Raw genomic sequence first — 14,856 nt, 5'->3', positions numbered from 1 at the left:
CTAGTCATTGTCTTCACTGAGTATTGGTTCAGATCCTACTTATTTATCTACACGAAGAGGTTTTGTGAAACTGAACACTATTCTTGATATGTTTAATAAAACCTAATCTATGTTTCACATTTACATGACTAAAGTTATTTTAAATACTCCACCACATCCCTTGCAAGACTGATTGATTGATTTTTCCCAATCTTCAGTCTAGTTTTCCCTTTTCCATTTAGATCGCTATAAATACATCCAGAGACTGTTCAATGCCATATCTTTCAAAATACCGGTAGGTGAATGTCTGGCCCTACATTTCTTGTCAGTCCATCTTTAGGCAATTCAATAAATCAGTTTTTCCCCAATAAGCATATTCTTTTTGTAAGTACTTTGAAGTATGTTAATCAGAGTTAAAATAACTCAGTTCTTGCTATTATGTTAAACAATATTATGCAATGGTTCTGCACTGTAACACAGATGTTTGCTATTACACAGAATTCAAAAAGCATACCTGAAGTTTTACAGTGTGATGAAGTGTTTAAGAAGGAATACATCAAAGTTTACAGATTCTGATCCCATAGCCATATGTTTAGATTCTGTACAAATGATATGACTCCAAACCAAACTATGTTGATGTTCATAAAATAAAAATACATAACAATTGCATAACAAATTACACAAAAGTGAGAAAAAAGTTAGCAATTAACTAAATGGAATCCGGAAGTTAAAAACAGATAAGAACTCTCAAGTTGCACAACCTTTTTTTGCAGCCACTTGTCAGGACCTTGTAATGTCTTTTCCCCAGATAAATGCAGTATAGTCCTGAAAATGGGAGACAATAGTACTTGCTATTTTGCCAGTCATAATGTACATAGCTGTTAAATTTCAACCTGTAGAACTGGACCAATGGACATTAACTCTGTTCTGCAATACTCTTATTATTCCAGTGCTAATTCTTTCCTGAATATAGAAAATTCCTCGTTTAGAAGTATGTGATGATTTTTGGAATAAGAATTTAGCTATATTGTTGGCCTCCAGATCAAGAAAAGGATATTGAGTGTAAAGATAGATAAAAAGGCAGTGAAGGTTAACAGGCTAATAATGGATTACTTCAACTAATCATATGCAGACTGGTCTAATAGCACAATGGGACAAAGGTTAGAGAAGCAATTTCTCAGATTAAATTATTGCTTCTCAACTTGGTTTTACTTAATGCACAGGCATTAATTCAGGAATTAAAAGTAGCTGAACCACAATGTAATACTGACCTCAATATTTAACATCCTACAGGAGAGAAAGGTACCAAAACCTGACACAGTGATACTAAACTCTGGACAGGAAGATTTCCATAAAATGAAGAGGGGCTTGCCAAAAAAGCCCCAAATTAAAAGTAAAGGAAGTAAATTGCTTAGATGTGGCATGGATACCACTTAAAATAACAGCGTCAGACAGCATATGTGCTGCTGAATACAAATGGAACCAGGAAGGCAAAGTAGACCATAACTGACTATTAGCACCAGATATCTCTCAAAACATGAAATCTGACCTTACTGAAGCCAATAAACAGGAAATAAATAGCATCAGGCAATATGGAAGAGGGAAATTAGGTGGTCTTAGATGGATTTTTAAGAACAAATAGTTAAAGGTTAGTATATTAGAAGCAAGAAACCTGCGAAAGAATCAGTGAGTCTTCTGGATAATCAGTTGTGAAAGGGAGAAATTAAGGATGACAAGGACATTGCTGAGAAATAAAAGGGATTCATCTCTTTCAAGGCCGGAACAGACCATTGTGATTATCCATTCTGACCTCATGACACAGAACTTCCCCCAAAAAACATTCCTCGAGTATATCTTTTAGAAAAACATCCTTGCATAAGTCTTCATGGCTGACAATATCAGGGAGATAACAAAAATGAGTAGGTCCGGACTAGGCAATAAAGATGAGGTATTCTCAGAGACTGGAAAAGCTCTGGAAGAAATTCATAATTTAAAAAGCAACAAATTTACCAGGCCCTACATCCAAGAATTCTGAAGGAGTTTGAGAATCAAGTGGCTGAGCTGCTAGCAAAGATAGGTAATTTTTAATTTAAAAAACAGCTACTGTACCAGCAGACTGGAAGGTAACAAACAAATAAATATTAAAAAACTGTTGAATGATTTGGGAATTACAGATCAGTAAGCATTACATTAGTACCTGGTAAACTGGCTGAACAGATTTAAAATAGAATAATAAAACAGTGGAAGATGATGATATGATACAGTTTCTGCAAACAAAAATCATGTTTCACTAATCTATTAAAATTATTTGAATGTGTCAAGGTAGTGGATGAAGGAGAACCAGCTCACTATTTATTTAGATTTTCAAAAGCCTGTTACAAGGTCCCTCTCAAGAGACTACCAAAGAAACCAAGAGTCATACTGTGCGAGGCAAAGTATTGTCCTAGACCAAAAATTAGCTAAGAGACAGGGGAAAAAGAAATAGGAATAAATGTTAAATTTTCATAATAGACAAAGGTTAACAGCAGGTGCCTCAAAGTTCTGTACTAAGTCCATTATTGTTTACTGTATTTATTAATCATCTGAAAAGAGAGGTAAGTAATGAAATAGCAAAATTTGCAGATGACAAATTATTTAGGTTACATAATTTTTCCTTTACATCTGCCAGTGCATTTTGTCCTATCTATGTGCATTTTGCTCCCTATCCTGCAAGTACTTCAACAACCATTCATCATGGAAATAAATGAGCACATAAATGTATGCAAGATGACAGCCTGATGGAAGAAACTTTGTGCCTGATACATGTTTAAGCACATTTTGTTATTAAGCACCAACAATCAACATATACATTTTGGATACAGTACAATAACGAAAATTGGATATGTAGCTTTAATTTGCAATTTTTTTCTGCATTACAAAATCTGAACACCTAAAATCTTAGCAGCAGTGGATGTATATATTTTATATAGCTATAACTTTTAACAAATGCTACAGCCAAGATCACTGCTACACTTCAAATCAAATTGGCTCTTTCAGCACAACTGATTTATACCGTTTTATATTTTGGCTGTTTAAAACAACATTAAGATAAATTTAAGTATAGCAGCTGTCAGACAGTATGCTATTTAAAACAGAACAAAACACTAGAACTTCACTCAGGCATTTGGTAAACCACAATCCTACAAATCCTAATTAAAATGGGAAATCCAGGTTTGCAGTTCATAGGAACATAGAACAGTGAGGTTCTGTTATGGGGACAGACAGTGCAAGTGATATCACACTCTCCATGGGCTATGTAGGACAAACCACCTCACCCCCTAACTTAGCTCATGCACTCTCAGAAGCTGTGAAAACAGCTCTAATCCACAACTTACAACTGATTATTTCTCTTCACTGCCATGCTTCTGCTACAGTGGAAGAGTGAATATAGGAATCCTCTCACTATACTGGAAAAGTGAACAGGTGCTCTCATGGCAGAGAAAATATGGAAAGTCAGCCGCTGCTTCCACTCCACTATTCTTCTCTTCTTCATAATCAGCTCTGATGGGAGTTTCTACTATGTTCCGCAGCTCCCTGAGTCCAAGTGCAAGAGCAAATACAGACGGGCACTGGTCACTCTCTGTGCTCACCAAATCTCCCTCACCAAAGGACCAGAGAGACAGCTCTCCAAAATGTTGCTGCTGAAGATGTAGAAAGAACTGCTTGCCCTCATTCAGCCTACCAACTTGTTTTGTGTGTACTCTTGTAACTATACAACAGTGCCACAACAGCAGCAAGACTCTGTCCTTTCACCTGAGACATAGCATCAGCATGAGAAGCAGAGAAGAACAGCTGATCATTTTAAGTAGATTACATCTATCTCACGAGTTCAGGGGAAATCATAAAAATTCACAGAAACAAGTGATATTCTACAATATGAGGTTTGTGACTAATAGGATATAGTGATTAATTGTATAGTCTAATATCAACTAATAATATCAACACCCAAGGGCTGTGTTGAAAGGATAATTCACAAGCAAGAAGAAAACAACAGCTAAAATTGGTGTCAGAAGTTAGGCTTCACTGGGGGAAACAATGCGGACATGGAACTCAAAAAATAGAGACTTTGGTCAGCAAAAACAGCATAACAGAAGGAGGCGGCCTATCAAGCCTAGTCTAGTTTGAGAGCCACTGGAAAGAGAGAGACCTGCAGAGACCAGCCAGATGGCATTCTGGACTGGGGAAGCAAGCCAAGGTTTAGATATGCTCCTGTCATGGCTGATTCATCTGCCTCAGGCACCTATCCATGACTGATCAACACACCAGTTCTTGCAAACATCAACAGAAAGCTGTCTTTCCCCATACTTTTCTATTTTGCTCTCTCTTCCACTTTGTCTCCTTGCCAAAAGCAGCAATAGCCCCAACAACAAGCAACTGAGTTAAAGGTCCAGCTATAGAACTATTATTTATCTTACCCCAAAAGAAGTGATAGAATCATAGTAATAATTCTGACTGTCCAGGCCCATTTCTTTAATTAGATTAATAAACCACCACCTTTGTAATTCCATCTGCCTATAATACTGGAAATAAACAAACTCACAAACGGTTGAGACAATGCTTTTTCAAGGTAGCATCCAAAAAGGCATGAAGTTGAAAAATGGTTTCGTTTAGACATTCACCTCCATCACATTGCTACACATTTAACAAGAAAACCGGGAACACAAAATAATACATGTCCACAAGGTGGCCTAATTAACGTTCTTGGAGCTTTAACATTTGCAGTTCTGTGATTTTAACTGTGCAGTGGAACCTCAATATTAACATGGGTATCTGTACTGTATTTAATTTCCTAGAGGTTTGTTTTTTGTGTGTGGGTGTTTTTAAGGAAAAATGATAAGCTTGGTATGTATCTTCTTGGTTCCTCAAGATGTGTGGTCCCTATCTGTATCCCGCTCCAAGCGTACATGCACTAGGAGTTGGAGAATTATTGCAAGCAGTGTATGCGGGTCTGCACATGTGCTATAGTCCTCATACCTCAAACTGAGGACATAAAGGGTGAAGCAGTCCAACTGCCACTCCAGTTCTTTCTCTACCCTGAATCAGGAATGATGCAAAGCAGAGGAGGAAGAGGTCAGGCAGTGGAATGCAGATAGGGACCTCACATCTTGAAGTACCTCCTGTTACAAAAAAATAAGTAACTTTCTCTTTTTCTTCAAGCACTGGTCCATACATATACTCCACAGTGGGTGACTGACAAGCAGCATTCAAGTAGAAAAAGGGTGCAAGGATACAGGTGGAAGAGCGATCCAAAGGATTGCTGTCCCAAAGGGTGGATCAACAGAGGTATCCAGTACTAGCACACAACGTCTCATGTGTGGAGGAAACACCACGTAACTGCCTTGCAAATGTCAATTAGAGGTACTTCCTTGGTACTGTTGTCACTTGTGCTCTTGCAGAATGAGCCCTTACCTCTGAGGGCAGGAAGATGTGACAGCTGGTAGCAGAGCAAAGTACAGCCTGAGATCCATTTAGAGAACCTCTGGTAGGCGATTGCTTGACCTCAAATTCATTCTTCTTTGGCAAAAATAGTCTAGATGATTTTCTAATTATTTTTGTCCTTTGTAGATAAAGAACTAGTTTGTCATACGTTGAGGGAATGAAATCTTCTGTCCTCCAATGCATGCAGTTTTGGGAAAAAAAAAAAATCCAGTCAATCCTTTTACATGTAAGTGACCATAAGAACGGCCATATTGGGTCAGACCAATAGTCCCACTATCCCATCTTCCAACAGTGACCAATGTCAGATGCTTCAGTGGGAATGAACAGAACAGGGTAATTATCGAGTCATCCATCCCCTGACATCCAGTCCTAGTATCTGCCAGACAGAGGTTTAGGATCACCCACAGCAAGGGGTTGCATCTCTGATAATCCTTGCTAATAGCCATTGATGGACCTATCCTCCAGGAACTTGATTCTTTTTCAACCCCAGTTATACTTTTGGCCTTCACAGCCCCTGGCAATGAGTTCCACAGGTTGTGTGAAGAAGTACCATATATACTCGTTCATAAACCGAATTTTTTTGGTAAAAAAGTAAAGCATTAAAGCGCGGGGGTTGGCTTATGAATAGATCTACAACAAAATTTGACAATTTTAAGCTCTATTGAATTATTGAATTGAATATTTAATACACTGTCATTTTGTTTACCTAGAGCATTCGAAGGCACAGAGTCCCTCACTCCCAGTGGCTGTGGTTTGCCATTCCCAGCTAATAGGAGCTGCGGGAAGCGGTGAGGGCCAATGGATTTGCTGGCCGCCACTTCCCGCAGCTCTCATTGGCTGGGAACGGTGAACCGCGGCCACTGGGAGCTGAGGGGCTCCATGCCTGCGAATGCTCCAGGTAAACAAAACGTCCTGTCCTGCCAGATAAGACCTGCTCCATTTACGCAGAGTGGTACTGGTTGTTTTTGAGGTAGTCTTAGAGGGTGACCTGCTTATGAGAACATTTCCTGCCTTCTCAATGAGAAGCTAACTGAGTGTCTATAGGAAAGGATTCCCTTGCAGCAGAATCTTACTTTGCAGCGGGAGACACACTCCATGTTGATTCAGGCCAACGTACAGGTCCCACAGTCTGGGTCCGACTTCAGCCACATGGCCTACACCATAAGGTACTTTCTAAGCTGGAATTCCCATGCCTCACCAGTACAGCTAAGGAAAGAGTGGCAGATTTTGCACTTAGCCATGAGGAATGCCTCTCTCGGGCAACACAGGCAGTGTTTATGGTCTTCGTTAACAGAGAAATAACAAGGACAGGACACAAGTTTTTGAAGCCTAGAATTCTGGGCATAGTCCAATACTCATAGCTGGATAAGAGGGAGGGGGTCTCAGAAGTGGGGAAATCTATCTGACTAGAAAAAACCATATACAAAGGCACTAAGGCCAATTTTGAAAGATTTACGGATCAAAGAATAACTATGAGGAAGCAGCAGCTCCATACACTGGAGGTTCTGATCCAGGCCATGTGGTGATAAGAAGTAACTGGAGAGGTGGTTGGTTCACTCTGCCCTTTATGTCCTTGGTTTGAGGCATAAAGAGAGTTATGGCACATGTGTAAACCAATGTATGCTGCCTGCAAGAATTCTCCGACTCTGGATGCATGTGGATCCACAGTGGAAAACACAGAGGGACCAGCACTCGAAGAACTATTACTTTGGGGCTGGCTAGCTTCTTGGACTCAGTTCTGCTAATTTTGCCAGTGAAAATTCGAAGTTCCTTTAAACCCAACAGTGTGCACTTATGAATAAATCCAAAACCATAGAAGACAAAGTGAGTCTTTTCATGACTTTCAGGCCTTTATCCAGCTGCACACATGTGCATAATACTTATGTATCTTTAAGAGTGTTTCTACAGAATAATTTTTCTGCTGTATATACTCAATTTTCAAATGTTCATATGTTTTAAAAATCAAAACCAACTGCTTTCCATACAACAAGCCAGGAACCAAACCTCGATGAAGACTCTGAGCCCAGGACCTTATCCTACTACAACTGACTTTATAGGGAGCAGTAGGCCACAGTTAGAGTCCCTTTATTTATAAGTGAAATTAATGAGATGCCTAGTTTGTGTGAGAAACAGAATTTGGTGCTAATGCCTACGCCAAGTTTCACACTTCAGCTATTTGTGCCATGGCCTTTTTTTCCCCAAGAGTGTGGTTAGAATAATTTTCATAATGGATACAGTGGATTTTGTTTTCATATTCACAAAACTCAAACAGCTCAAGGGAATTTTGCTCAAACTTTCTACACAAAAAAATCACCTCCAGGCAGAGACCAAGCATGGAAAATTGAACCCCAAAGATCAATTTCTGTGAAGTTATAAGTGTGTGAAACCAGGGGTTTATTACAGAATCTACTGAGCAAGCCTAAATAAAGCAGCTGCTACTGGTGACTACTATAGTAATAAACAGGTATTTTCTCCTAATTTCTACAATTTATTTATATGTAAATCTGAGACACTGAAATCTTTTATATTAGCTTCCTAAATTTCTGAAGACTGACTAAAGAAAGGAAAAAGTAGATTTATTTAAATTCTAGACAGTGGTTTACAAATATAATCTAAATTTTAAAAATTAACACTAAAAAACAGCAGTTCAAACCCTCGCGTGTCACATAGTAGCTCCAGGCTCCATTCCTAATCTTACAGCCTAATCGAGTCTTGTCCCCCTGCAAAACTGAATTCCTACATTAACATTCACTCAATTCAATTGCTCCCTGGCACACAATAATTCTGTGCCATACAAGGGCAAGTATCTACACCCAATGCAGAAGAAATTTAAAAGAAAGTCCTAAATGGGATATAGTGTCTGGTTCTTAGCTTGTGAACTGCAACAAAACATGGTTTACATTTAAACCATTTTGAAGACACAAAGCAGTAAATGATGTTCCACAAATCTCTTTCAGATGTTTTTCCCCAAATATCAAATGTGCTCATGCTCTGAATCCATATGTGATCGGATAACTTCAGAATACTTAAGCAACGCTACACTTAAACTTCCAGAGAACGCTAGATTGTAATCATTTTTCAGTTTTTATATTTATTTCAACAACATGTTATATGGGTTAAAACCTGCCAAATGATGAACACTGGTGCTGAACACTCTTAACTCCTACTAACTTCAACAGAAGTTGTTGGTGCTCAACACCTTACAGGACTGAGTGTCCCATATGAAGCAGATGTTTACCACTTTGGTAAGGCATGTAATATTATTGAGTGCTATGGGAACCTTCAGTAAGCAACATTAGATAGTGCAGTTCCCAAGGCATAAACGGAGAGAGAGCTAGCCTCACCAATAATTTCAATTTTAATAGATACTATACAAGCTATTCTAACTAATCACATAAAGTTACTATAGAAGCAGACAGCAAAATATTTCCAATTACTCTCATACTACTGAAATATAATACTGAATGTTTATGACTTTATAGATGTCTGTTGAAAGTTTCTCATGCTATGTAACAGTCTGCTGCTTTGAGGAATTAACTGCAGATCACCACTGTGGATGCAACACACTACATGCTTGAGTACTCTGGAGCTTGGCTAATAAAGCATCTGAAACAGATTTCTGACATATCATTCACTTGCTTAGTATCTCTGAAATGGCTTAACAAATATAAACTGTGTTTTGTTATCATGCACGAACAGCCAGGGCTGCCCAGAGGATTCAGGGGGCCTGGGGTCTTCGGTGGTGGGTGGCCCCCGCCGCTGAAGACCCGGCACTTAGGCGGCAGGTCCCGGGGTGGAAGGACCCCCCGCCACGGGTCTTCAGGGCAGTGGGTCCCGAAGCAGAACGACCCCCCGCTGCCGAATTGCTGCAGAAGACCTGGAACGGAAGACACTTCGGGGGCCGGGGCTCCGTGAGACTTTTCCGGGGCCCCTGGAGCGAGTGAAGGACCCTGCTCCAGGGGCCCTGAAAAATTCTCGTGGGGGCCCCTGTGGGGCCCGGGACAAATTGCCCCACTTGCCCCGCCTCGGAGCGGCCCTGCGAACAGCTAGCCAGGTATGGTCACTCTGTCCCACCCAGCACTTTCTTCTAATTTCCTCTGCTGATGGTGAAGGGATCCTTGTCCGAGCCTGACACAGAATCACTTTATATCAAAAAACATCTGAGTGAGCTTTAACACAGGAATCTAAAACTGATGAGGGATGAGATTCTGTAGGCATGCTGTAAGATGAAAATGTTATGTGTGGTAACATAGTGAAAACATATATTTATCAATATAAATGTGCCAAAACTTTTGTATTGTTTGGATTGTACTTATCCTGATTCATAAATCTATAGGGAAGAATAAGACAGGAGTAATTCAACAAGTTTATTTTGAACTGAATGAGTACTCCTAAGTTTACAGTTAGTTACCAAGGTTGACAACAAAATCTTTGCTGTTGGAAAAATGATTAAAAGACTGTTAATAAGGAGTTAACATGTTACACTGGTTGGCTTGTTGCACTAACATTTTACTTTAAAAACATTTAGGGACTGATCCAAAGTCAATTCTTTCCATGGACACCAATGGGTTTCGGATCAGACTGTTAAGAAGATATTGGTCTTGTATGATCTGGCAAATATCCAAATGCCTCATGAGGTGAGAACTCTTCACCCACTGAAGTCTGTGGAGCTAAAAAGCACACCTTAGTTGATACACAGAATATGCACTAATTTAAGAGATGTAATGTTCAAGATCAATTAGGGTAATTTTCAAGTGGAAATGCATTCATGTAGTGGGTTTACTAAGCAAATCTTTAGATACTGAACTGAAAGAACCTCACTATATTTTGGTTTGGTCAACAGAATAATTATTCCTAATAAATCCCTAAAATGACTCCGTTCTACTACTACTAATTTTCACCACGAAATTGAGTGTACTTTTCTTACGCTACCGTTCTGTAGGTCACATACCCAAGTTTTCCAACATTATCTGAAGCAGGGGTTCTCAAACTGGGGGTCGCACAGTTATTACCTGGGGGTTACGAGCTGTCAGCCTCCACCACAAACCTCACTTCACCTCCAGCATTTATAATAGTATTAAATATAAAAAAGTATTTTTAGTTTACAATGGGGGTTGCACTCAGAGGCTTGCTGTGTGAAAGGGGTCACCAGTACAAAAGTTTGAGAACCACCGATCTAAAATATCTAAAGTAAAATAAAAGAGGCAAAATGACCAGAAACAAACCAAACATTTTATATGCTCTCAAAACATAACTGCAAAGATAAAACACTCTAATACGTAGTACTTTTCCACTGAACTGCTGGTTCCATATACTATGGCCCCAGTAAAATGAATTATATTGAAGATTTAGGCAAAATAGAGTTCCCAGAACAACCGTGAAATTATTAAGGGATTTAATTAGAGACAAGACTAAAAGAACTGGATGCATATCGATTATCGTTATTATTATTTGTATTTCAGCAACTTCTCGAAGCCCCAACCCAGGATAAGGGCCCCTCTGTATTAGGCACTGTACAGTGAAATTAACAACAAAAACAAAAAAAGTTCCTGCCCCAGAGAGTTCACAGTCAAGTAATATTACAAGACACAACAGAAGGAAGAAAAGGGCGAGAGAGAGAGATGCAAGGACAAGATGACAGCAAAATAAGGAAGCTTTGCAGTTAAACTGGTAGTCTCGTCTTGCCATCAGCCTAGCCACTGTCAGATGGCAGGTTTTACAGGTAAATCTTAAGAAGGGATGTGAAAGAGGACAGGGATTTTATGGAGTTTTCCCCTCAAATATGGGAACAGGTGGGAGAAAGTGTAGAGGTGCCTGAGTGAGAAGTGCAGGCTGAGCACAATGAATAAGGGCCAAATTTTCAGATAAGTCTCAACTAAGCCTCCATTTTGCACCTGCTGTGTATTGCATACGCATATACTGTCGTTAGATAGCTAGCTACCCAGTTTGTGGGTGCAGACAGTCAGACATCTACTAGAATTTGTGCCAGTAGAAGCAAGTGCAAAAACGGAGATTGCTTCTAAAAATCTGAACCCAGGGAAAATCTGAGCACTGTCTGTAAGGTGTTGTAAAGTGTAAACACAAAAAAGGGAAGGAATTGGACAGAGTGGTACAAGGCCTTACATATAGGCAGGATTACTGGGATATAACTAAGAAAAGGCACACTTAGCCAACATTTTGGGGGTGGGAGGGGTGGTATCTTAGGTGAAGCAGTGCAACCTCAATAACTTGAAGTGTTTAAAATTAGTTAAAGCAGTACAGTACCCTATGGGAACAATCCTGCTCTGGATGGAGAAATGCCTCATACTATTGATCCCCCATTAATTTTCCATGATTTTGTGACAATATGATTTAACACTATATAAAGTCAGAGCAAAAATAATATTAAGACACTGAATTTCTAACTTTGGTATTAATATTAAAAGCTGTTTTTCACATCATTTGGTTCGTAGAGTAGCTTATTTATTGCACCAATTTTTGTATAACCTTTCCAAAATGATTTTGGTTGAAAGTTTAAAACTGCCAGTACAATTTCAGATGTAGAGATTCAATTTCCTTTTACATACTGTGTGCTTCTTATTGTGGGGAAGGTAAATGATTCTTTTGTCAACCATTAGATATAAATTAAAATATAAGGTTAATGTTACCAAAGTTTATTGTTGTCTTAGTACTTCTTTATAAATGAAAACTGAAAAAATTAATTCATTTAACAAATCTGCTTATAATATTTTAAATAGTCTGTATGTTCATTTTTCCTACCTGGCCAGTCTGAAAATGCCTTGCAAACTGATTAACCACTCGATAGTCACTTGCAAAATACTCCATCAGGATAGAGGGAACTTCAGCAAAATCAGTGGGACATCTGGTCCCTAAGGAAGGAAAAGATTGAGAATGTGAGTATACAGCTATTTACATTAGCACACATAATTCTATCTTTCCAAGAGCTCGTTAGCATTTAATTTGGACTTCTTATGAACTGCAATAGTCTTTCATTCCTTAAGTCAATATTTTATTTCTATACCATTACTGTACATATTGGCAGAAAAACTTCATTATCATCCTACACATTTTACTATAAATCACAAAGTAAAAAAATATTTGAACAGCTGGGAGAGGCACTTTATGAAGCTGTGGACCACACCTTGCTAAAATAAACCAAGCTGCAGCCGATCTGGCCCTACATAAAACACTAAATTTTCTGAATTGTCCTAAACCTAAATCCAGTCACAATGTAAATCAAACTCTGCATTAATCCCACTCGCAATCCTTGTTCTTATCTCTCATCTGTTTGCTGAGCTCACGTATCTCTGGTTTTTATTGGCCTTTCTTAACAATGCAATCATCAGGTGAAAGCGTTTTTGTAGGTTCAAAACATGTTCTAAATAAATTTGGGGAAGTAAATTATTTGCAGTCACACAATGGTGTTTTAAAAAGCACAATCCCCAAATCCTCTCTCTTTTCCCTGATCACCTTCACTCTAGCTTTGTGTTATCAGCACTGTACAGCAACACAAAGAGGTTCTAGAAAAAATGAGACGACATTGAACCAAAGCTGTATATACAGCAGCAACATAAATTTGAGTCAGGAATAGCAAGTCCTCAGTTATTTTATTTCCTACCTGACCCCAATGTTAAGCTATCTCCTTCCCTGAAGAAAAAACCTCTTTAAGCAAATATCACTTCCAACCTCAAACTTCGCTGCATGTGTATTAGGGCACGTCTACACTGCAGTAAAAAAACATGGAACTGAGTCACAGAGCCCAGGTCAGCTCGTGGGGCTTGGTCTGTGGGGCTAAAAATTGCAGTGCAGATATTTGGGCTCAGGCTAGAGCCCAGACTCTGGAACGTGACTAGGGAAGGAGGTCTCAGAGCCTGGGCTTGAGACTGAGTGGGAACATCTATACTGCAACTTTTAGCCCCACAAGCTCAAGTCAGCTGACACAGCCACTTAAAATAACTTTCTGAACTGTTTGCAAATATTAAATGCAGCATATGATGTGCCAACCAGTTTGGACAAAACCAGGACTCCAACTTGTTTGCCAAAGATGAGAGCAGGGCCATACAGCTGGCCAGCTGTCATCCAGTACACTGATGTTGAGTGCCATGGTTTGAAAAGGACTGACAATGAAAAAGGAGCTCTTTCTTTTTCTTATGTGCACTATCCTTCTCTTTTGTGTATGTCTGGTGATATGTGACTTGGTAGGCAGTGTGTTCATTCACGTTCATTTATTTGTGATAAGATGACATACTAAATTCCACGCTGATAAATTACCATTTGTTTTGTTTACCAACTAACAAAATGTACAGCTTGGCTTTGGAATTTCCATATTGCAAGTGTATTTTTTTTTTAAAATCACTTTTGATGCAATTTTTTCACAATAAGTTTTCTCAATCATTTGCAACCCAGGATCATCATATTTTTACGTTGGGTGCAAGCTGAGCTCAATTTACTTTCAATCAACCCATTATTCTATTACTACAAGCAGAACTGGTTAAGACGGGAGCTTGCAGGGCACTGGGTAACACCACTAGAAAACATCAAAGGGACAGCAAGAAACAGTTTGTTGGATTCCTTAGCAGGAAAGGGGACCAATTTCACTTTTTGTAATTGGGTTCTCTGAAAATCAAACTAATATCGGGAGGCTGGAGGAATTCTCACAGCATCCCAGAGGGAGTGGTAAGTAGACTTACAACAAACTGATATGAAAAAGGAAAAAGAAAATTTGAGGTCAAGGATTATTCTAAATTTCTGTCCTTCAGAGCAGAGTTAAGGCTTCAATTAAGGAAAGTGATAGCTGAATCAAACATAGAACAGTCCTTGTCTTAACTCTGAAGGAAAAGCTCCTTTCATCCTTGTTCATAGTTAAGGGTAAAGTGAGATCATCCACCAGCAGCATTTTTCCCCCCAACATCTTCAAAGGGTACACATTATGACAATTCTCCCTCTGGGCAAAAGCTGGATACATGTCCCTTTGAAGCCAGTCAACGTCATTCTGTGCATGAGTCACTGAGGACACAAGAGGTGTTCTCCCCCTACACATGATCCCATCCCAAGGACAGAGCATGCTGCTTTTCAGTCTCCAATCTTGCCAGCCAAGCAGCCAGGCATCTGAATTGTGATACTTTGCATGATGCTACAATATACTTCCAGGTTGCACATCAAGAGCAAGTTATACTTTTCCTATGTGCTAACAGAGTCAAGACAGTAAACAGAGATCATAAATTGAATCAACAGGTGTAGAGGGTGTGGTAATCTAGCCGTCCAGTCCCAGACCTGGACTTTAGTGTCCACCAGTCTGGTCCTGTCCCAAACCTGGACTTTTGCGTCCAAAGTTTGGGGGCTTACCTGAAACTCCCCCAAGCTCACTACCAGCTTGGATATTCTCGCTGCCACCAGATC

General features: G+C 39.4%; 1 protein-coding gene across 1 annotated transcript in view; it reads right to left on the bottom strand.

The window, feature by feature from the left end:
- MIPEP (mitochondrial intermediate peptidase) overlaps nucleotides 1–14,856 on the bottom strand; it is a 121,061-nt gene that overhangs the window by 51,370 nt on the left and 54,835 nt on the right. Inside the window, exon 14 of the mRNA XM_075066017.1 lies at nucleotides 12,217–12,326. Within this exon, the coding sequence (XP_074922118.1) occupies nucleotides 12,217–12,326 (110 nt within the window). The remainder of the gene's footprint in view (nucleotides 1–12,216; nucleotides 12,327–14,856) is intronic.

The sequence above is a fragment of the Chelonoidis abingdonii genome, chromosome 1 (genome assembly GCF_003597395.2).
Source record: "Chelonoidis abingdonii isolate Lonesome George chromosome 1, CheloAbing_2.0, whole genome shotgun sequence".
NCBI lineage: Eukaryota > Metazoa > Chordata > Testudines > Testudinidae > Chelonoidis > Chelonoidis abingdonii.
Note: the sequence above shows the minus strand (reverse complement) of the source record. Positions and strands in the feature narration are given on the sequence as shown.